At 41.7% G+C, this 24,325-nt stretch overlaps 1 protein-coding gene across 2 annotated transcripts in view; it reads left to right on the forward strand.

Moving 5' to 3' along the window:
* The window catches only part of Spice1 (spindle and centriole associated protein 1), a 42,555-nt gene extending 23,348 nt beyond the window's left edge, over positions 1-19,207 (forward strand). Inside the window, exons 8-18 of one of the 2 annotated variants that reach the window (XM_034515894.2) lie at positions 204-343; positions 552-686; positions 1,177-1,442; positions 3,241-3,372; positions 6,554-6,704; positions 7,736-7,960; positions 10,428-10,912; positions 13,517-13,700; positions 16,454-16,556; positions 17,592-17,679; positions 18,745-19,207. In XM_034515894.2, coding sequence (XP_034371785.1) covers positions 204-343; positions 552-686; positions 1,177-1,442; positions 3,241-3,372; positions 6,554-6,704; positions 7,736-7,960; positions 10,428-10,912; positions 13,517-13,700; positions 16,454-16,556; positions 17,592-17,679; positions 18,745-18,798 — 1,963 coding nt within the window. In that variant the 3' untranslated portion in view covers positions 18,799-19,207. The remainder of the gene's footprint in view (positions 1-203; positions 344-551; positions 687-1,176; positions 1,443-3,240; positions 3,373-6,553; positions 6,705-7,735; positions 7,961-10,427; positions 10,913-13,516; positions 13,701-16,453; positions 16,557-17,591; positions 17,680-18,744) is intronic. The other variant, XR_004608014.2, reaches the window with a different exon arrangement.
* Positions 19,208-24,325: the final 5,118 nt, after the last annotated feature.

A 24,325-nucleotide genomic window follows, 5' to 3' on the forward strand; every position in this document is an offset into this window, starting at 1 on the left:
GCTCCACTAGCTGGGGACCAAAATGTGACTGTATACACCTAGGTGGGGGACATTTCTCATTCAGTCACCACATTGTCTTGTCAGATAAAGTCAGTAACATTTTTTAAATTGTGAATTGCTGAAAACTTGTAAATCAAACACATGAGCAGTTGGACAGTTTAAATAATAGCACCTATTTATTCTAATTGTCCCATAATTTATAGGTTTCTTCACCAGCTAAAGGAAGAGAATTCTGAGTTAATCAATCAACTATGGACTGATATTCAGCAGAAAATCGCTACCCAGTCACAAAGAACTCCTCCAGGATCTCCGTCCTCAGAGCTTTCAGCAGAGGATCAGAAAGGCTAGTTGATCCTTTGCAGTATTTCCAGTAGCATACTTTCTTAGGTTGGCTTGTTTGTCTGTTTGTTTTGAACACAGTAGTTTTCAGATGCTACTTAAATTTTGGAGTCTTTATACATGGACTAAAATCCTGATGACTCTATTAGTGGAACTGTTTTTAGAGAAAGCTATTCTCTTAAAATGCTTTCTGCTGTGTTCTTCATTTCCAGCTGCTCTGAATGCAACGGATGCTGTCAAGAGAATCCAGGCTGGGCTTCAGACTGAGGAGTCTGCTGAGCCTGTAGACTCCAGTGACGTGGGCCAGGTGCTGAACACAAGGAAGCAAAAGCAGCTGCCAAGTAAAGGTGCACGCTTTTCCACTTTACACAGATGAGTTGTTAGACATGTCTTCTCAGAGCTTGTCCAACTGCATGTATTTAAGTGTGAGTTTGTTGAGGGGAAGCTAAGAAACCCTCTCTGTCCCACACTGTGTGTCACAGAGTGTTATCATATGTTAGCTATAGATAATGTAAACTTTGTGTCAAATTTGTAGGTTTGTATTATAAAGACTGTGGTAACTTCTTTTTAAAAATGGTGAACAATCAGCTGGATAGTGGTGGTGCACACCTTTAATCCCAGCACTTGGAAGGCAGAGGCAGGCAGATTTCTGAGTTTGAGGCCAGCCTGGTCTACAGGAGTGAGTTCCAGGACAGCCAGGGCCAGGGCTACACAGAGAAACCCTGTCTCGAAAAACCTTAAAAAAAAAAAAAAAGATGAATAATCAAAACTTTTTCTGGTAAATTTGTAGTTGTGATTTCCCCGGTTTTGAACTAGAATGACTTTTGTCGTTCTCAGTGAAAAGAAAACAAGATATGCGTGCTCCCTCCAAGCAGAAGAAAAACTTGTTATCCTCCAGCACAACCTCTGCAGACTTACCAAGTAGCAATAATTCCAGCCTGGATGTCCTCAAACACATGATCCACGAAGTGGAACATGAAATGGAAGAGTACGAGCGGTGGACAGGGCGTGAGGTCAAGGGGCTGCAGGGTGGTCAGGGACTCACAGGCTTCACCCTGTCACTGGTGAGCTCTCTCTGCCGCCTGGTTCGGTACCTTAAAGAGGTAAGGGTACAGGTTATGGGAATCTTCTCTTCAGGCATAAATAGATATGGATTGTTTTCTCCTTGCTTAATTTATTGCAACCTCTAACTAAGAACAGTTAAATTTGAATAGTTGTATTTTACTCAGTTCTGGTATATCTAGTAAAGTTTATGCTTGTAGCCCCCTCTGTCATTAGATATATGCCTAGGTAAATATTTCTGATGTTACTGTGAATTTTAGAAAAATGTAATTAGTAAGATAAATCTGCTGTGAATAAAGTAATATCTTATGCCAGCTGCAAGTATTGCTGATTGGGTGTTTTGGATAAATAGCATTGTTAACTATAGTTGCTTTCCTCTGCTGGCTGCTGCTCCTGTATCAGCTCTGTTGGAAGAGTTGGTTTGCCTATCATCTATAAATTTCATGGGCAGGAAAACTGTGGTCTCTGTAGAATGGGAGTTGTCTTATTATTGTGAAAATAATTTATAGAATAAAGAATTGTTTGCTTATAAATAATAATTGGTCCTTAGGTGGTATAGAATTAATTTCCTATGAAGTCTACGTAAGGATCTGGGGAGATAGCTCAGTTGCCAAAGTGTTTGCTTTGAACACATGTGTACCTGAGTTTAATCCCCAAATTAAAAATCCTGGGAAGGTGAAGATGGTGGTATCCTTGGGGCTCATGAGCCAGCCAGTCATGAGCCAGCCTGATTGGTAAGCTCCACTCCAGGTCAGTGAGAGACCTTGCCTTTATTTCTGAGAATGGCACTTGAGGTTCACATGCATGCATATCCTCACACACATGTACATGCACAGATTAAAAATGTAGATGCAGTTTACTTATTATGTACTTAAATCTCTTGAACAAATATGACAAAAATGTTAAGAAACGTTTAAGTAGTAGCTCTATCACTGTGATTGATGTGTCATCTGGGGGTGTCTTCGTCAAACTGCCTTATAATGAAAGGTTTGTGTACTGTCAGACATGTGAGTCTTTTCAGTAGACCCCTATTCTGTGATTATTTCATTTTCCCTTCACAGTACTGTTCATGTGCCTTTTATGCTATGAACAGTATCATAGCCAGTAGGTTTCTTCTCCCCTTTTATCTTATAATCAACAAGTTCTTTGACAATTTTACACACACACACACACACACACACACACACACACACACACACAGTATATTCTGATTACTGTCACCCTATTCTCTCCTATCTCCCTCCCACTCCTGTTATCCTCCCACCTCCCAGGATTCTTTCCCATTAGTCTGTAGTCCTTGAAAGTTTGCCAGTGCTTAGAGGGTATAGCAGGCCTAGTAATGTGTGCTTTGTAACATTTCACTTACTTTCAAAGTTACGATATTTCATAGAAATAGTCAATATAGTACTTGTTTTAAATTATATTTTAACAATCAGTTTCTGATTGGCAGCATATCACACAGCATGAAATGAAGAGTGTAGAGTGAAAAACCTAATTCTCATTCTTAACTTCTAGCTGACCTGTTTGTTTCCATGTAGCTTCCTGTCACGGTCAGATGTCAATGTTCTTTCTAGAGATGAACTTTGTATTCAAACTCTATTTGTGCACAGCCCTTAACTTTTTAAATGAAAAAAAAAAAAGTAGTTCTTTAAGATGAGACTAGGACAAAAGAAAGTGTGTTTTTATGAATTAATTGTAGCCTGCTAATGAAAGTTTTAAATCTCATCATTGGCATGGTTCTTGCTTCTAAGTATCTCTGCTATCTTTTCTTTGTAGAAGTGTGCTTGTCAGTGTGTGATCCTACTGGTAAGAGTTTACTTTTCTTCTTGTCTTTTGCAGAGTGAAATCCAACTTCAGAAGGAAGTAGAGACAAGGCAGCGGCTGGAACAGGTGTTAGGTGACCACCGAGAGCTCATTGATGCCCTGACAGCTGAAATTCTTTTCCTCAGAGAAGAAAATAGTACCATGCAGGTATTGCATGCTCTCCCAAAGGCTCCATGTGTGATAGTGAGCATGTCTACATGCATGCTAGGTTCTCCTGAAGCAGCAGACGGCTTAGCTGCCCCGATGTGACGACCTGTCATGTCCAGCAGCAGCAGTGGGTGGTAATGAACAGTTGTTATGCCAGGGTTCTTTAGTCAAAACTTAAGCTGCATAGAGTACTTGGGATACGTTTGCTGTTTCTAAGAAGTATGCTGTGGAGTGGGGATAACAGGGTCTTCATTTCAGTAGCCACTACTACCGTGCTCATTTACAGAGTGGGAAGTGTTCTGGGAGCCAGTTGTCATTTTAGAGGAAAGGAGAGCAGAGCCTTTGAACTCTTCTGCACTGATATTAGATGCTGTCTGGGATTGTTTTCAGTATAAAAAGGCATTTAATTTTTCTAGAACACTGGCTGCTGACGTGCTTCTTTAAGTATTCTCTTTGTATGCGTCATGTGACTCTATGTATTCATGTGTGTGTACAAGTCTGTGGAGGACAGAGGTTGATGTTGGTATCAGCCTCAATCACTCTTCATCTTATTTTTTGAGGTAGGGCTCCTCCGTGAACGTGGAGCTCACCAGTTTAACCAGACTCTGGCCAGTGAGCTCCAAGGATCTACCTGTCTCTGTGCCCCCATGCTGACATTATAAACATGTGCTGCTGTACCTGGCATTTTACATTGGAGCTGGGGATTTGAACTCAGGTCCTTATGTTTGGTGGCAAGCATGTTACTGACTGAGCAGTCTTCCTCTTTTGATGTGTTTGTTGTATCACTGAGTTTACCCACTTCCGTTAGACATACATCAGTCCTCATCACAGAAAACATGGTTAGTCCTCGGCATGCTTGAGAACAGAGACTGTCTTATTCATTGTTTTATTGGTGTGGGTACTTGCAGACTGCTACAAGAGCAAGACAGGCAGAGGAAAAGGAAGGCGCAGAGGTATAATGGGGGCTTCACAGTCCTGCAGGATGCAGGGTGGAGGAAGTGAAGTAGAGAGAACAGTCAGAGGTAAGATCAGATAAGGACCTCACACAGGGCTCTTTGCATGCTAAGTTTAAAGAATTAGGCAAATGAAATGGAGAACCACTGAAGAGAAGAGGCATGGTATGACTGAAGTCTTAGGCCAGTCATCTGGGCTACTAAGCATGCGCTGTGCTCTGCTGTGCTAATCACCACCCGAAGATGAATATTTCACTGCACCGTGCTGCGTGGACTGTGGCAGAGAGGGCTGCCTTTGTGTCCCCTGACTCTGGTACTAACCACTTAGGAGCTGTTTGAACAATAATATACTTAATTAGTACTTATAAATACTTAATACATATGTAGAAAGAAAGAGACATACATTTACTTTGTTCTTAAATGACTACATTTATTTATGAGTGAGATATGTGTACTTTTCTGATTCTGCGTAACTATCCTAAACTTAGAACTCGTTATATTGAACATCATTGTCCTTATTTCTTATCCCACAGTGTCTTTTTACCCAAAACTATTTTTAAACATAGCTGCTTCCAGAAAACCAGCCATCAGATTTGATGATTTTTTTTTTTTTGGTTGTCTTTCTTGTTACTGTTTGAGAGTGGGTCTCATTATGTAGCTTAATATGACCTTGGCTTTGTAATCCTCCTGTCTCAAGTTCTTGCATGCTAGAATTGCAGGCATGTGCTGCCATGCTTGCCTAAGAAGAGTTGATACTACCAAAAAGAATATAATGAAGTCTCATTTTCAAACAGAACTGCCTCCAGTTAATAGCTGACTAATGCTGCATAGAAGGTGTCTTTACTGGTTTCTCTGGAGAATTGAAGCTGTTCTCTGGTGCCCCTGTGTAATCACTCTGTTGTGTCAGACTACAGTTTGAGGATAGAACTAGGTAAGGTACCAGCATTGCATCTAGGCGTCGTGAGATTGATTCAGATGGGGCTTAGTAGTGTGGTCTAGAGCAGAAGTGGAACATGGGGTGAAGACTCAGCAAATTCAGATTGTATTTTAAAGGTCAACCAAACCCATTGGAAACAGAGCAAAAGAAAGGATGTGAGAAGGAAAATCCAAAGGTCACTGTGCAGTTTGGGATTCAGATTTAAAAGATGAAGCTGCCGTGTATGTTGTAGGAGTCAAGGGGAGCTTGGCTCTATGTAGATTGAGTTTGAAAAGTCTATTCGAGTCCTAGATGGGGAAGCTTAGAAGACCACTGAGTCCGTGAGTGAAGTTGGGGAGAGAGTTGTTCCCTATGCTCTATTCATTGACATTACCTAATTGGTACTACACCTACTTTTATTAGCTGTCTGCATTTATCAGCACCTATGACGTGTCATAGCTGTCTCACTGGTTTCTCTGGTCTTTGTTATAAGGTCTCGGCAGGTCATACAGCTCCTCTTTCTTCCCTCTTCCCTTCCTTCGTCTATGCCTGTAAGAGCCATATGCCAGTATTTATGAAAGGCCTGCATTTTGTGGTTGTAGTCAGACTTGTTGATTTTACATTACCTATTTACATCTATAATATGGAAAAGATAAAGAAAAGAACCAATCCATCTGAACTTCTAAACAATGAAGTTGACCTTTAATGTAAGAATAGAATGCCAAACATGTTCAGCCATATGACAGATAATACATCTAATCAGTTGGTGTGATGTTTTATTTCTTTTAAATTAGAAATTATATAACATTAGTAGATATATACTCATACATAGACGAATCTGAGTATACACTAAATACAGTTACCTTTCATAGAAAGCTTTAATTAGACTACTTATAGAATGTGGTGCTTTTCTTTTGCTCTTAGCATTGTTGCACATACATAATATGTTTTTGTGACAGTTTATCCACTTCAGTGCCCATGAATGCTCCATTGAGTTTCCCCCACCTAGTGTATCACTCTCTTATTGTAGCTAGTCATAGAGATAATCTATATGAAAAGATTTTTCAAATTAAAAGCTCTATAAAAAGACTTAATTTTGATAGTGGAGTACTTAGTAGTAGTAATTAGTTATTTATTTAATCATTTCATCATCATGATTCCTTTAGAGCATTTATAATTATGAATAACATTGCTTTAGGGTAGGTATTTAAAATGATACCACACACACACACACTCACTCACATTTCTGTATGGCTTACTCTTTATATAATGACTGATGTCTGTTATGCCGGTGATGTGTGGTTTTCTTCAGGCGAGACTTCAGCAGTACATGGTTACTACAGATGAGCAGCTTATATCGCTCACACATGCCATTAAGAACTGTCCTGTGATAAATAACTCCAGACAAGAAAGCCAAGCATCAGAAAGGGCAACTGTGGGTAGAAGACTTGTGGATAATGTAGGTAGGTGGCGTCCTATTGTTCTCAGACTGTTACTAAATTACCTAATATCCTCAGAGTAGTAATAAGCAAAGAAGGTAGAGCTTGTGGATTAGAAGAAGGGACGGACTGAAATATAACTTATATGGGGTCACTCTCTTCTGGTGGGCTTTGCTATTAATACTCATTACTATAATGTTGGTGAGTTAACTTTGCTACTAAGAAACCTTTAGTTACTCAAGGGTGAGAAACCCAGGGGTTATGGTACTTCACAGTTGTTATGAGGAATTCTCATTATTGCCTGGGGGAAAGTCAGAAATGTTATCCAGGTGAAGTCTGGGTCACGTCTTCCTACGTCTCAGCCTTATAACCCTGTTAGGATAGCACAGGAGGTACCACACTGTTGACACATAACTTACCAAGTTATCCTGTTTGGACCAATGTTTGTACACAGAAGTCAGTGTATTCAAGTTTAATTCTTGCCTTATTTGTCATGACCATTAGGAAGCTAATGGTCCTGCAGTGGGTGCTGGGTCTGTGAGTGGCTTTCTTACAATAGCTTTGTGTCTTTCACAGCTTTTCCTACTGAAACACAGCCTGCCTGTAAGTTTCTGGCAAAGGAGGATATGGTTAAGAGAGTGAGGACTCTGAGGATTTTCATACTACTAAATGCATTTAAGAATAAATAAAATACCTAGAGGTTGCAGAGATGGCTTCATGGTTAAGAACACTTACTACTCTTGCATAAGACACAGATTCACTACCCCTGTAGTAGCTCATAACTCCTGCCCATAACTCCAGTTTCAGGTCACCTGAAGCCCTCTTCTGGCATTTGTGAGCTTCTGAAAGCAGTACACACACGCACGCACGCACGCACGCACGCACGCACAGAGACACACAAAAAATTAAATAGAATAAACACTGGATTTTTACTTTCTTGTCTCTTCTAGCTTTTTGACTCAGTAGTTTAATATTCCCAGGGGTCTGGGGAGTTGGTGCGTGTGCCCATGCTTCCTTTTTGTTCCTCTCACGTTAGTGTCTCTTATCTTTCTCAGAGGGTCCTGTTGTAAGCAGTAATGTCTCCATGCCATTGATGTTCAGAGGGGAAGAAATGGTTGAATTCCCACAGGAAGAGTTGCCTGTTAAACTCTCTCAAGGGCCAGCTTCCACAGAAAACTTGAATCTGACCAATAATTTCCCAGCACATATTTTCGAGCCAGCTGTGATGCTAACACCACCCAGGCAGAAGAGCAACTCGGAATTCTCTCCTCTACAGGATGGTAAGCATGCTTCTTTATATTTATATGGAAGCTGTGATTATTTTTTCCTTCCCTTATATGATAAATGTGTTTGTATGTATATATGTGTTGTACATATATGTGAATACACACACATGCATACATAAATACACGCACGTTAGTGCACATGTATTTTTCCCCTGCACCCAGCCATCACTCTGAAAATCACAGGATAACTTGAAGGAGGAAGGACTTGTGTTTGTTTCCTGGCTTCAGTGTCTGTGGTCAGCTATCTCTGTTCTTTCTGAATGGTGGTAGAACAAGGCATGGCAGAGGAAAGCCTCTCAATCATGGCAGCCGAGACAGAGAATGAGAAGGATCTGAAAAAGTACTCTTCAAAGACATGCCGCCACTGCTGACCAACGTGCGTGTGGACGTGTGTGTGTGTGTGTGTGTGTGTGTGTGTGTGTGTTTGTGTTTGTGCATGTAGATGTCCATGACACACACATGGAGGTCAGAGGAAACTTGTGGTAGTGGGTTCTTGCCTTCCACCACGTGGTTTCTAGGTATCAAATTCAGGTCATCAGGCTTGGTGGCAAGGACTTTAACCCACTGAACTGTGTGTCACTGGTCCTTGAAAAAATATTTTTTAAAACTATTTATTTTATGTATATGAGTACACTGTAGCTGTCTTCAGACACACCAGAAGAGGGCTTTGGATCCCATTACAGATGGTTTTCAGCCACAATGTGGTTGCTGGGAATTGAACTCAGAGCCTCTGAAAGAACAGTCAGTGCTCTTAACCTCTGAGCTATCTCTCCAGCCCTGAAAAAATATTTTTAATTATTTTTGTTTGTTTATTTGTGTGTGTGTTGGGAGGTTTCCCTCACCCATGTGAGCCTGTGTGGAGGCCAGCAGTTGACAACATTAACTATATTCCTTTATCTCTCTCCACCTTTTAAAATTTGATTAATTAACTTTGAGAGAGGGAAGTAGGCATGTGGATGCCATGGCTTGTCTATGGAGGTCAGAGGACAACTCTGGGGACTCAGTTCTCTCTGGGATATCAGACTGGAACTCCAGCCTATGCTAGTGACTTCTGCTGAGACAACTCCAGTGTGTGCTAGTGACTTCTGCTGAGACAGCTCCAGTGTGTGCTAGTGACTTCTGCTGAGACAGCTCCAGTGTGTGCTAGTGACTTCTGCTGAGACAGCTCCAGTGTGTGCTAGTGACTTCTGCTGAGACAGCTCCAGTGTGTGCTAGTGACTTCTGAGATGGCTCCAGCGTGTGCTAGTGACTTCTGCTGAGACAGCTCCAGCGTGTGCTAGTGACTTCTGCTGAGACAGCTCCAGTGTGACTTCTGCTGAGACAGCTCCAGTGTGTGCTAGTGACTTCTGCTGAGACAGCTCCAGTGTGTGCTAGTGACTTCTGAGACAGCTCCAGTGTGTGCTAGTGACTTCTGCTGAGACAGCTCCAGTGTGTGCTAGTGACTTCTGCTGAGATGGCTCCGGTGTGTGCTAGTGACTTCTGCTGAGACGACTCCAGTGTGTGCTAGTTACTTTTGCTGACACAGCTTTCTAGCTCCTGTTTTCAATGATGTTTTTCACAAGTTGTCAGCGGTGGTGTCTCTTTGAAGAGTGTACTTTTTCAGATCCTTCTCTTTTTTTCATGATTGTACATATCTTGCATGGATTTTTATTTCTTTAAAAATTACTAATGTTTTCTTGCAGAACAGTAGAAGCTAAATTTTATCATTGGGACTCTAAGTTTTCTGTACTTTGATGTGTTTTCAGTAAAGGAACTGAAGAGGTTCCAGAGGTTAAGAAAATGGTCAGTCCTTGTTACTAGAATTGTACTTTACAAACAGCAAACAGGTCATTGTCAGATCAGCGTGGTGGAAATGGAGATGGAGCCAAGTACTGGTGGCTTGCCCACTCCTTATTCACTAAGACACCTCTTTTTTATTCTAGCATGTGGGATTAGTTTACTTTAATGTTTCTTCCAGCTTTCTAACTCAGTAGTTTACTATTTCTTAGGGTTCTGGGGAGTTACTAATTATGTCTAGAATAAGAAAGTCAGCTTTGAATTGTGATGTTTGTTTATATTAGATTTTTATTCCTTACAGTAATTATCCAATTCCCCTCCCCCATCCCACATACACACACCAGTGTCCCACTATGTAGCTGGCCTTAAACTCACAATCATTCCTTCTCATTTGTGATTACAGGCATGCATCACTGTTTCTGGGTAGGAGGTACATGTGTCAAAGTATGTTAAAAACTATTGTGACACATATTTTTTTCACAAGAGTGCTAATCACTGGTCTCAGGAATATGAAAGTTTCTGCACGTGATTGCACTATTCCTTTATGAGAATACTGTAGGCACTCAGAAGCTAAACCCTTCTTTTATATACTTCCTTAACTATGATGACAGCATGACACTGTGATTATGCACTGATTGATTGAAAAGTAAGATGCTTACAACTGTTTTAAAATTCTTCTGTACAGTACTGAGGAGAACTGTTCAGACTCGTCCGGCTCCACGAATTCCTCCTACTGTGGAAGTCATAGAGAAGGAGCAGAACTGGGAAAAGAAGACCCTGCCTATTGATCCAGACATTCAGAACTCAAGTGAGGAAAACCGTCTCTTCACTCAGAGGTGGAGAGTCTCTCACATGGGTGAAGACCTGGAGAACAGAGGCCAGCCACCATTTGTTAGCCTGTCACAGCCCCCTTGCAGTTCCCTTCCCAGCACTCAGCAATCGAGAAACCCCGTGTTCTCAGAAGAGCCCACAGTGCTTGGAGATGGGCAGCAGCTTAGAACAACTGAGGCACTGGTGCAAAAGAAGGACATAATGGCCCGGATTGCTGAGCTGACACTGCAGAATTCAGCCATCAAGGCTCACCTGAACAATATTACCAGCTCAGGGGGAGAGCAAGGTGATGGACTTCGGGAGCCGAGCAAACAGGGAAGTGCCAGCGAAGTGCCTGCTGTAAGTATCAGCTGAGACTGACTGGGAGCACTGTTAGATCTGTCACTGCAGTCTAAGGGGACCGCTAGGAACTAAAGATTTGGTTTTGCTCACGGTTTCAGAGGGGTTACTCCCTGAGGCAGAATCTATTGCTCTGGCCCTTAGGTTAGACAAACAGACTCTCATGGTGGCCAGAACACGTGATAGAGACCACTATTTCATGGTGGCCCAGAGGGTCAGAGGGTCACATCTTTAAGATGTGCCCAGGTGATACAATTCTTCTAGCTAAGCTCTGCCTCCTCCCTGTCATCGCCTACCCATAATACTATCACATTATAGATCCTTCAGAGGATCACTCTTTCATTAAAACCCTCAGGAGCCAGTCACTCCCCAAAGCCCATAAGCTGGCAGGCAAGGCCCCAATATATGAGTTGATACATTTCATACTCAGGCTGTAACAGACATCCAAAGAGGTTTCTTTTCAGAAGTGACTCTGTATAGCTTTAATATATCTTCTTTACGAGATAGATAAAACCTACCTGTTAGTTTGTTTTGCAACATAAAAGAAAAAAATACATGAATGCAGAATATAGAACTAAGGAAAATGTGTGAGAGGGCTGAGGATAGGCTGGGAATGAATGATGCGGAATTAGGAGGACCTAGAGTGCTTACTGCACAACTGGATTTTAATTAAAAGCACTTTACTCTTAATGTGGCCTATTAAAGAATAGTTGGCCCCTAATTCTTGAATAATTTTTTCTAGGGCACAGAATGGGTTTTCCTATAGAAATTACATTTAAAGAATTAGACTTTAATGTGCATGTGAGCAATCTGAAGATCTTGCACCATGATGTAGTGCCTGACGGAGCAGGTCTGGGATTTGGCCAGTTCCTTTGTAATTCGTCCAGCCTCGATGCCAGAACTGCTGGTCTGCTTGTATTCTGAGGAGCATTGATCCTCCATAGAGAGCAGGATTTCTTTTCCTGTGTAACTGGTGCCAGGCATGTTGGCTCAGTAATCTTCAAGAGACTGAAGCAGGGTTGACATGGGTTTGAGGACAACCAGGGCTGCTTTAGTGGCTGTCGGACCATTCTGGGCTGTACTATGAGATGTGTCTTTTAAAAACAAATAAATTTAAAAAACAGAAAAACAAACAAAAAACCCTAATTGTTCTTAGTCCCCACTGGAAAAGCCTCCTTGCTTCTTGTTACTGTTTCCCAGCCCTGGTAACGGGGTAATCTGCTCCTAGCTTCGGTGAGGTCAGCTTTTGTAAACTTTACATGAGTAAGAGCATGTGGATCTGTCTTTCTGTCAATGAAGACATTTTGTAAGTAAAGTCTGTTGACTAATCTGATCACTTAAACCTTTCTTTCATTGTTTGTGGGGAGAACTGTGAATCTGAGTCCCAGATGGGAGTGTCCATGACACATCCTGGTCACAGAGGGTCCTTTATTTGACCCTTTTTGAACAAAGGTAACTCCTGTAAGGATCTGACACTGCTCCTGCTGTCAGAAGGTATGGGCAGCCTGGGGATAAGGGGTTTCTGAGATAGCCACATTCCTAAGAGCTTTCAACTCATGACTGAGTGCTTTGGTAAGGAAAGTGGGAGGTGGAAGTAGGAGCCGCGTCTGTGTGCAAGCCAGGAAGGAGCAGGCGGTGGGCAGCAGCCATGTTCAGGCACAAGTTTGTTTGCATATTACATTATGTGTTTGTAGAGTTTTGAGGATCATTTGAAACAGATCACTGTCCGTTTTAAGAAGGTAACACAAATGTTGAGCCTGTGCCCTTTCTAAATATTACAAATACTAGCCTGGGAAGGGAGGTCTGATACTGCTGCCTTTACTATCCCTTTTCTATTTACATTGGAAATACAAATGGATTCTTATTAGTTTACTTATCTTTAAAAAAAAATAAAGATAAAAAGCAAACAAATCAATAGTTCAAATTAGTCATTTCTAAGGTAACTAAATAAAATTATTTTATTTATGATTGGGGAAAGTAGATTTTTCTTGGGCTTCTCAAGTTAAACTTACATTGTATCTCCGGAGTAGTTTTTTTGTTTTGTATTGTTTGGGCGTTTACTCTCTATGTGGACTACTTTACTGTCTTCTCCTCCTCTCTAGTCACAGATATTCCTGAATCAGATCTCTGAAGTTACAAGCAAAGGAATATTTTTACAAGTCTTTGCATGATAATTCATGAACCTTGTTTGAAGATTAAAGTTTTAAAAACATTCTTTTCAGACTCAGAGATATTCCAGTGTAGTCTGTCCTCGCTCTGCTCTGTCATCAGTGTCATCAATAGGACAGTTACCTCGCTGGCAGACATGTCTTTGCTCTTGTGATTCATAGTCTCTATCTATCTATCTATCTATCTATCTATCTATCTATCTATCTATCTATCATCTATCTATCTATCTATCTATCTATCTATCTATCTATCTACCTAGAATTTGTGCATACTTGTGCTTTAGCCCGCATTCTTCAGTTAAATGATTTGTAAACTATTTTATCTCATCATTCATTGATGTTTATAGCAAGGCTCATAAATACCAAATTGCTTAGTAGAAAAGTCAGAATTGGATGGGTTTTAATGATAAATTTATTATATCTTTTCCCCCTGAAGAATTTCCCAGCAGTTCAGTCTCTAACACCAAGTAGCATGGAGGAGCGGATTGCAGAGTTGAACCGACAGAGCATGGAGGCTCGCAGCAAACTGCTTCAGCTGATAGAGCAGCAGCAACTGGTTGGCTTGAACCTTTCCTCTTCACCAGTGTCACCCGTTGAGTCACCTCTCAGAGCTTGGGCCGGTGGGTCACAGATTGATTCATGACTAAGAAACTTAGAAGTGTGGTTTCACTCTCTCAACTGTGAAAGCTCCTATTGAGTCAGAGAAGTTCAGGCGTACTGTGTCCTGGTACCCCAGTGTTGTACCAGAGAACCCCAGGCGTACTGTGTCCTGGTACCCCAGTGTTGTACCAGAGAACCTCAGGCGTACTGTGTCCTGGTACCCAGTGTTGTACCAGAGAACCCCAGGCGTACTGTGTCCTGGTACCCCAGTGTTGTACCAGAAGAAGCTGGCTTGGGTCAGAGAGTAAGTGGCAGAAATAGTTTAGAAAGCCATCTCTTGTTCTATAGCCAGTCTCTGGCATCCAGGGAGACCCCATCCACGTGAAATATTCATTAGAGTATGTGACTCGCTTAGGAAATATGCTGCATAAAGTATAAGCATCAAAATTAGATTATCTATAAATGTTATCATATCAGATTATAAATAATTGCTCTCTTAAAACCAGGAAAACATTTCCACTCAACTTAGTTTTTACATTGTTACATTTAAAAATATGTAAAGAATATTTAAAAAGATTGAATTATAAATTAAAAATTTGTTTTCATAGTAGTCCTGTTCAAACAGTGCTGATTAAATGAAGTAGGTCAAAGTGGCTTTTAGCCAGAAATGCATTTATGCCTTGGAGGGTGGTGCTATATCAACGTATTGATTGGAGCCCAGTCTAAGGCATACTGTGAGGAACTAAAGGGCTCTGTCAGTGCTGAGGGCACTGAGATGCTAAGGCCGTGGCACTTACAGGGACCGAGCATCCTGCATGGCTGGCTGAAGTCTGTTACCTATGTGCTCCCACTAAGAGTTTTTACCTCGGTTGGAAATTATGTTTTTGAAATTCTGAACAAGAAAGCAGACTCTTGAGGATTACTAGAAAGTAGCAGGTAATGCAAAGCCTTTCCTTTGTGTTTATTTTAGGTTTCCTCAGTTGATCACTAGCTGTCTTCAGTTCTTCATAGTCATGAAGGCTGGAGGCAAATTCTGGTTCAAATGTGTAAATTGTTGAGATACATATGAACTCTGCAAGGTGACTGCCATGTGTGGTCTCAAGTATCCCAGCGACAAACTGGGGACCGCAGCAAACAATAAGTGCAGGAGAAAATGTCAGCTGGTTCTGAGACTAGTGGGGGAGCGTAAAACAAAACAGCCTAACGTGTGATCTGTGACTGAATGTGGCGTTGCCTCTCATCGAGTTCTGTAAGCTTGACATTTACCTTCAGTGCTGTTGTCTCATCTAGTATCCAACACCCAAAATAGGATTCCTGATTTTATAATAACCTCTGTGGGGTATAAGAAAATTAGAGTAAGCAGTATCATGGTTTTGTAGGATAACTGGGGGAATTTTAGAAAATTAGTCAGCTTTGTTCTTTGACAGTTTTATACGTGAACATAATACGTTCTGGTTCTCCTCACCCTCTGCTCGTCCCTTTTCTCTTACACCCCTGCCAGCCCCCTGTCTACAAGTCCCTTTCTCATGTTCATAAGTTGTTTTGTAACCCACTGATTTTAAGGATGGTTTGAATGACCACTGATATGGAACTATCCCACAGAGCCTGGGGGGCTTCCTGGTATTATCCAACAAAGCACAGTAACAATCCCACCTCCCAGATCTAGCATAGCCAATGGTTCAGCACAGAGGGGTGGGGTTCCATGGACTCCCTACTCTACTGTTGCTCAGGCCCAGTGCAGGCAACCACAGGCGCTGTGCCGTCCTGATGTCAGTGGCCAGGTTCTGCCAGGACACAATCCCGCTCCCTGTCTTCCAGCAATTGCAATTACACTTGTTCTACCCTCTTCCATAATATTCCCTGAGCCTTGGAGGAGGAGCTGTAAATAAATGTCCTTTTGAGAGTCAGGTTCTTTACCGGCTCTTATCCTCAGCACCGTGAGCAGCCAAGGGTCTGCGTTCACCACTGTGCTCTGTCAAGCCATGCTGCTCTGAATAAAGCTGGGAGTAGCATTTTTTCTGTGGCTGTAAATAGAGATACTTAGAAGGCAGCTTGACATGACAGTTTAGCCAGACAACAGTAGTATGTCTCTTCTACCCAGGACCTATGACCTTTGCTGCGTGTGATTTTGAGCAGATTTATAGCACCAGACATGGACTCTCATATGACCGTGCCAAAGCAAAGTCGAATTATGCAAATTTTCAGGGTTTCCTAAGTAGATAAGCAATCAACAGACACTTATTAATGAAATACTTTATGTCCATCATAGTTATAGAGGCTCCTGCAAGTCAGTCTTCAGATCACATTTGATAGCTATAAAGTAAATGAAGCCCTATTTGATTTTATCACATTGAAAAATTAAACTTTAAGGCTAGCTCTCTTTTAATTTTTAAGGGTTTTTATTCTTTGACAATTTTGCAAATACATGTATTTTAACCATATTCACCCCCACATTCCTTCCCTTCACCCACTTTCCTCTTGCTCAGTATATCTAAGGGCCCACTGTTTTCCACTTCTTGCTCTGATGTGATACCACTTGTTGGAAGATTCTGGCATTCTGTAAATTGGCATGCTGCCAAATTGACAAATAGCTAAACTTTCTTGTCTTAACAGTTCATTTTAAGAAGCATCTCTCAAGTGTTTCTATGAGCCATCATGATAAAAAGATATAAACACCTCAATTTACAATGCATAATTTCTGATAATATTAAAATTGAGCAAAAATGTTACTTTTATTAGTGGGAAGTAAGGAAATTTTACTTTTATATTTTAGAAGAAGGAAAGCGAACCATCGAGGTATCTGTTCCAGGAGTGGAGGCTTCAGAGAGTTCAAAATGCAATACTGTGTCTCCTGTCAGTGGGGTCAGTTCAAGAAGGTAGGGCCACAGGGCTGCTGGTACTCAAGCATCAAGTGTCTGTGTGCCTTTCTCTCTGCACTCGTTATCTTCTTAAGTTCAGACAGACTCACTGATAGAGAGAGAATAAAGGGAGAAATAAGTTTAACCAAGTAGGGTTGCCTGCTTAACACAAAAATGGGGAAATCTGTATGCATTATGATGACAAAGTTAGGAGGTGCTATACCCCAGGGCAGGTACATTGACGAGTAGCACTTTATCCCTTGCAGTGAGTGAACACAAAGCTGATTGGTCTAGATGAGCCACGTGATTGGTGGGCGGGTCAGGAAGGAGTTTCCCTAGCTTTTCTGTCTCCACCCTGCATTCTTGTATCTCCTGTTCCGTGCTCCAGTTCTCATCGCTCCCAGGCTACCCTGACTACCTTCCCACTACTGCACAGCCTTTAGAAATCTTACCTGTGCCGGGCTGTGGTGGCGCACGCCTTTAATCCTAGCACTTGGGAGGTAGAGGCAGGCGGATTTCTGAGTTCGAGGCCAGCCTGGTCTACCGAGTGAGTTCCAGGACAGCCAAAGGCTATACAGAGAAACCCTGTCTCGAAAAACCAAAAAAAAAAAAAAAAAAAAAAAAAAAAAAAGAAATCTTACCTGTATAGTATTATATATGGAAGGCATGCGCAGTTATCTGTCAAAATCTGCAGAATGTATCTGTCATACAGAGAGCGCCCCGATGGAAGCTGGACGTTGTTGATAGTGAGTCAGGTTGGGTGGTCAGTGGTGATGTGTTACTTCCAGATGTTAGAAGAGAAGCTGTATTGGAGATGGAGATGAGGGGCACACGAGATGCTGAGCCTTTGCTCTTTCTGTAAATCTAAACTACTCTAAGAGTAAACTATTCACTTGAAGTTTTGTGTTGGTAAAGTGTTCCGACCTGTCACCTGTCGTTTGCACCTGTCAGCCAAACCCTTTCAAGCTCTTCCCACTACAGAGCGCAGTTGCACAATCTTGATGGCTAGTGGTAAATCCACCTTCTGACTACCTGCTTCTTTCTCATGAATAGATCGTCAGGGGCGATCAGCAATTCCTGTTCTCCACTAAACGCCACCTCAGGAAGTGGGAGGTTCACACCAGTTAATCCAAGAACAAAGGTATGTTGTAAAATATAATCATTGTACTGTGTAGGGCCGAGAGAGTGTGGGTGAAGGGGACTAACATCCATTCTTAGTTCCTGTTCTTAGTGTCTTTAACATGATAGAAAATTGTGTTTATCTTCATTTGAAAGACAGTAAGTCATACGTTTGTTTTGTCTTTATATGGTAACTAAGAGATAAGCTAGGATTTGGTAGCATTCCCAGTGTCTTCCTTCAGAGACTAGGAATTACTAGGAATTTTCAGACTTGATTCCCAAGAACCATGGTCTTTAGTGGGTCGTAGATTTGAGGAACTGCTCCTGCCGATGTTGGTGTGACTAAGTAGAGTTTGGGATAGGCAGAGTCCTGGGTCTGGGTACTGTACGCCAGTGTACCACAGCTGAGGGTGCCTTTGTTAGATGTTACACAGGGAATAAGTGAATGCTTTGTATGTTCTCATACGTTCTGGTTTGGTTCAGACTGTTTGGAAGCCAAACATTTACAATTTATTTAGGTTTTTCACAGAAGGCTTTTTTGTTTTGATAATGTTGAAAACTTCAGTGTTTATCATAGAGAATTGTAAAAATATCTTTAGAATTGTAAAAGTTGATTTTCCAGAAGTAAACTGGTAACAGATATTGGAAGATATTATATTATAGAGGAGAGACACAGCGTGAATGCACCAACTGCCTCAGTTAGCTACCCCAGTTAGCTGGCTTTAAATTTTGTCCTTTCTGATTTTTACATTCTGAAAAACTTAAAGTTATCTCTTTGACACAGTTACCCATGGTTCATGGAACTTAGTATCACTTAGTTTGCCAAGATCCAATAACTTTATGTTTCAAATTGTATCCACAGTTTGAATACATGTTGGATTTCTTCTTACAAGTTAGGTTTTTACTAGGACAGCTGCTGAGCAGGCAGCCAGCTGCTTGGTGTCTCTGTGGGCAGGAGCTTTGCCAGGAGAGCTGACACTGTTGTGCCATGTAACACTGAGGGGACTTGGTTGAATGGACTTGATCTAATGTCAGTGAGTCTCTAGTGGGCTCATGTCTGACTCCTCTCTGCATCTTTGTTCAACAGACTGAAAAGCAAAATGAAGAAGGCTGGTTTGCTCTTTCTGCCCACATACCATAGAGAAGCTCAAGCAGAGAGTGTCCTCAGTGACTTTTTCCTGGCCTTTCCTTCCCAGGGATTCTCTTTTCAAGTCGTTTTTCTTCAGATAAAACCTGCAAAGGTATTCTGTATTTATGGAAACAGAGAAAAGAACAATTATTTTAATATTTTTACCTTCTCAAATGGGTTTTTCAACAAAGCATCTAATCTATAATTTTCTGTGACTAAAACTCTGTGGGAGAATTAAAGGTTTATATTTGTTTAACCTTGTTAAACTTTTTAGTAATACATTGTTACTCTTGTCATTGTTGCTGAATGTTTTTGTTGTTGTTATTTAGTGCATCTTAAATGTGGATCAACTTCCCAGAAGAACTAATTTGCTTTATGTGTAACTTAAAATAAAATTGTTCTGGCTTTCAGAAAAATGTGATACTTTTCTTTTCAATTATCTATCACTTCAAATTGAATGTACAGCTTTAAAAAAACCTAAAGGCTGGTGTACACCTATAATCTGAATGTTGATTCAGACACCTGAGGCAGGAGGCTGTCTAATATCTAGTGAGTTCCATGCCAGCCTGAGCTATGTAGAGAACCCTGTCTCAACAAAAAAACATGAAGTGGGTGTAGGAATGTGTATTTTCCTTAAGCAAGTAAAAGTAGTTATGTGTTAATAAAAATCTTATGTAGTTTTTAAGTGTGAAAATTTCAAAATGTTAATGTACATCTAATAAGTAATGATTGTTGGGGTCCAGGAGGTGCCACACAAACACTGCTCTCAGTCAGACAGGGATGCTTTATTGAATGCACACCCTAAAACTGATCGATCAAGGCCATAGCTTAGAGTTCAGGGATGAGGCTACAACCCTGAACATATTTCTCTGTCAGCTTATAAAGGCTAAAGCTGTAAAAACTACAGTGCAGGTGCAGGAGTGCTGCCCAGTGGTTGGCGCTCACTCAAGCCGTTCTAGACATAACAGTTCATATTGACCTTTAATTTGATGGGTCCTACCTAAAGCTTTGTGGAATTTCTTAAGATAAACAAACCTCAGAACATACGAAACATAACAGGGTATGTGGTCAACATGAACCTGCTCTGAGTCAATTATTTCTGTGTGTCAATGACTGGCAAGCATATCACAGCAACAATATGAAATAGTTGAAACTATTTGGAACAATATGGAACAAAATGGCTACAGCGATGCTGGGGCTGGGGCAGGCCTCAACAATGGTAACGGCCGCTATGTTCAAATGTCTAAATGCAGTACACTGATTTCATGATTATGTTAGAGAAAGAAATATAAAAACTGTTAGTCATTTCTTTGCCCCAAACCACCTAAAATGGGCTTTCTTTCATGTGCTGACTGTTTCTCAGGTGCTGCCTTCTATTTCCAGTTTGTTTCAGTGATGTCTGCCATGCTATAATAGTGATTTTTAACTTGAGGGAGTTGGTAAGGGGAAAGGGTCACACTGAAGCTCCCCCTGACTCAGACCTCCCCTTCCCCTCTCTGTGGTTGAGAACCACGTTCTAGGAAGTGCCCTGGGCTTCTAAATTATAGCAAAAAGTACAATTATTTTCTTCTGACACTGGTGAATTCGTGTGGAGTCTGTATTTGTCTTATTTCTCGCAGACTTCTTCCACTTGTTCTGTACATTTTGTAAGTCGCTTCATAAAGGCGTTCTGGTGGTTTGAATCTATGGCCCCCATAGATTCAGGTGTTTCAGTGGTCAGGGAACAGCATTATTAGAAGGTATAGCCTTATTGGAGGAGATGTGGCCTTGTTGAAGGAAGTGTGTCACTGTGTAGGTGAGGTTCCACCCAATGGGGAAGAGAGTCTCCCTCTGGCTGCCTTCGGATCGAGATGTAGAACTCTCAGCTCCTTCTCCAGCACCATGTCTGCCTGCATGCTGCCATGCTTCCTGCCATAATGGTAATAGACTGAACCTCTGAAACTGTAAGCCAGCCCCAATTAAATGTTTTCTTTTATAAAAGTTGCCTTGGTGATAGTGTCTCTTCACACTCATGAAACCCTAACTAAGAGACTCTTTGAGATAAAACCATTTTGATATTACCCCTCACCAAAATTTTGTTTCCTGCTTTTTCTGTGAGTATATTTTTTTTCATGTGTGTATGTATGGCAGGTGTGTAATGGTGTTCTTGTGTGTGTGAACTCCCCTGTGTATGCAGGTGCAAGTGCACAAGTGCATGTTTGTATGAAGGGACAGAGGTTGGAGTTGGATGTCTTTCTTAGTCGCTCTTCATCATAGATACTGATGCTGGGATTAGCGCTCATTACTTAAGCTAGTCCATCAAACCAGCTTGCCCCTGGGTTCCCTCATCTTCATCTCCCACACACTGAGATTACAGGTGAGCCAACATGTTGCCTGACAACTATGTGAGGGCTGGGAATCTGAATTCCATTCTTCATGCGTGCATGGCAGATGCTTCACCCACTTAGCCATCTCCCCAGCCCCGTGAATGATTATATGTGTATCTCATATATACTTTTAAATTTTTATACATTTATACAATATATTTTGATCTTATCCATCCATCACTACCTCCCTCCAACTCTTCCTAGTGCCTTTCTTCCTGGCTCCTTCACTGCTTCATGTTTATTTTGTTGCTGTTGTCACTACCTGAGTCCAAGTAATGCTGCCCGCATGCACATGGGTGTGGGGCCACCAACAGCCAAGTTTCCCAAAGGAGAGTTAGCCTCCTCTCCTGGGGAACAGCAACTGTCCATGGCTCCTCCACTAAGAGTGGGGCCTCAGGGTCCTCTTCCCTGTCTCTGCTGATATTTTGTCAAGCTTGTTCTTGTACAGGTAAGCAACAGCCATGTGATGTCTAGAAGTCAACATTTCACTGCTACCCTCCTCACCTGATGCTCTTTCTACCCCTCTTCTGTGATGTTCCCTGAGCCGTGGATGATGGAGGTGTTGATGCAGGTGATTCATACACTTTAATACCAGTCTTCAGCAGCATGGTCTCACAATCTAGTTATGGTTAGCAAACAATGGCATGGTAGTTTGCTCTGTGTGTGTGTGTGTGTGTGTGTGTGTGTGTGTGTTGGGGGGGCTGGGGGGTGTTTTCTGTTATCTCCCTGACCAATGTCTTATAGAGATTATCCCATGCTAGCATTGAGATTTGCATTTAAAAATCAGTATCTTCTGGCAGCAACACTGCCTATCCATGAATGCATGCTTTGATACACTATAGGCATAAATTTTTCTTAACCTCCTCTCTACCCATCAGAGGTAATAGAAAAGAAAGGTTAACAGGATATGGGGGAAGTGGATCTGTTTAGAAATAGTTCTTTGGGGCAATTCTAGTCTTCATTGTTCTCAGTCCAGTCCACCATCAAAACACCAAATATGAATCAGCAACTACAGATCGTTCAACTTGGCAGACACCACACAAGAATCAGCAACTGCAGTTCAATCCAGAAGAAACCATGCGGCTTGACAACCAACTGTAGTAGTGAACAGTTAATCTGCTCTGAGCTCCCAGCAGGTAATTGCACTGCTGGGAGTTCTCTGGATCACAAATGAAAAGATACACGCACGCATGCATGCGTGCACGCGCGCACACACACATGCACGCACATATGCACACACACATAAGCATGCACACAAGCACACAACCACATGCACAACCTTTACATTTTGATATCCCTTAAGTAGCTCAATGACTGGGCACTTCCAAACCTCCCTGCGGCTAACACACATGCCCTTCCAGTATTCCCGAGTTAACACTTTCTAAATCTATATTTTATCTTTGCTGCCCTGTTTCCTTCTGGGCAGCCCTCCCACAGGGCCACTTTCCCTTTGTATCTACATTTTGGCTGTCTTATCCTGATCCTTCATGGTCTGTCCTATGCCCTCATGGAGGAATTCCCTCTTTTCCACCCTGTGTTTCTTGCCCAGGAATCCTAAAAGTCCTGCCTTTTTCATCCTGCCCAGCCACTGGCTGGTGGCTTCTTATTGATCAATCAAAAACCAATTGGGGATAGGGACCCTCAGCGTCTAGACACATAGATTCTTGTATGATTTGGGGAGCCAAGTTAAGGCAAAGCATTAGAACTAGTCCCCAACACCTCCCCAAGGTTGAGGAAGCAGCAAGAAGCCACAAGAACCTCACGAGAAGTTTTTTGGTGAGTTCTTTGTATGAAGTCACCACAATAGGTGAATCAATACATGTATGTTGCCAGCAAGGAATAGTGAGGCAGAGTCACGTGAATCAATGCTCAAGCTCCTGTCTGGGGATGTGTGTGTGTGTGTGTGTGTGTGTGTGTGTGTATTCCTGCTAAAGTATTACATGTCCTTTCACGTGTCTGCTTCAGCAAAACATCATTTGATGTAACTTACTTTCCAAAGAAAGAAGCAAATGAAGTTTCCACTTCAGCACATTTTCCTTTATGTTTTTCTAGCTTTAATTTTGCCCCCACGCATCCACCTTTTAGACCTTAAAAGTCATTATTTTCAGTCTGAATACTTTATATTTTTCCCTCTTAATGCTGTTGCTACATGCACACGTGTGCATGTTTTGAATGTTCTGCACACACACACACACACACACACACACACATATGAATGGAGAGAATGCTTTAACAAGTTAAATCATAAAACAATGTTAATTCTGTCAATACTTTAGACCTCTCCTTTCATCCAACCCTTTGAGCTGGACTTATACATAGGACCTGGCTTAGAACTGTTAATCTCTGGAGTTACCTACTTCTTTTTTATACGTTCCTATATAATTTGAGGACAATCTTTTCTATGCATCTATGTCCTCCCTTGATGCCTGCTGTGCCCTGGAATGCTCCTAACTAGTATTTCTATTTATTAGAACAAAAATTCAGGAAATAAACTGTCCAAATGTGGTACAGCGCCTTAGCCATGTTGTTGAGAGCCCAGTCTGCTAGACCCTCCACGGTTTTAGCCTTCTTGGCTCATTGTCTCCTGGTTACAGTCCAGCTCAGACAGCAGCAAAGGTCTCATCCACTTTGGAAATAGAGTAGTGTCAGCAGTGCCTATTTTCTTTCTGTCAGTGAAGAAAAACCTTCTCTAGAAGTCTCCAAACTGTATGGAAATAGGGGGTGGGGTGTGGGTGGTTTAGTAAAACTGGGATCCTACGAACGAGAACAAAGGAGAATCAACCGATCTCTCAATTAGCTAGATGATGACTGAGAAAGACAATGAGTCACTGATGGGAAACGTTCCTGCGTGGAAGCAAGTGAGGCTTCCTGCACAGCTGAGCATGGTGGGATATGAGCTTGAAGAAGGCACCCTGCTGAGAAATGTGCACCTCTGGGGGCAGACCTTCTGAATTGCTACATGTGGAATTGTAGCTGGCTCTGTGGCTTCATGTTCTATGAACTGGACATAAGTTGGAGATTCCTGTTCTGGGTAATTGGGAAGATTTACGGCTGTAGGGAAGATATGTCTGACCCCAGAGCATTGTCTTGGTGTCAAAGGGAAGATAATAGAGAATAATATTTGCTTTTAACTAGAGGCCATACAGTTAATGTCTTATCAAAAGATGTCCAAA

The sequence above is a fragment of the Arvicanthis niloticus genome, chromosome 12, assembly GCF_011762505.2.
Source record: "Arvicanthis niloticus isolate mArvNil1 chromosome 12, mArvNil1.pat.X, whole genome shotgun sequence".
NCBI classification, from domain to species: domain Eukaryota; kingdom Metazoa; phylum Chordata; class Mammalia; order Rodentia; family Muridae; genus Arvicanthis; species Arvicanthis niloticus.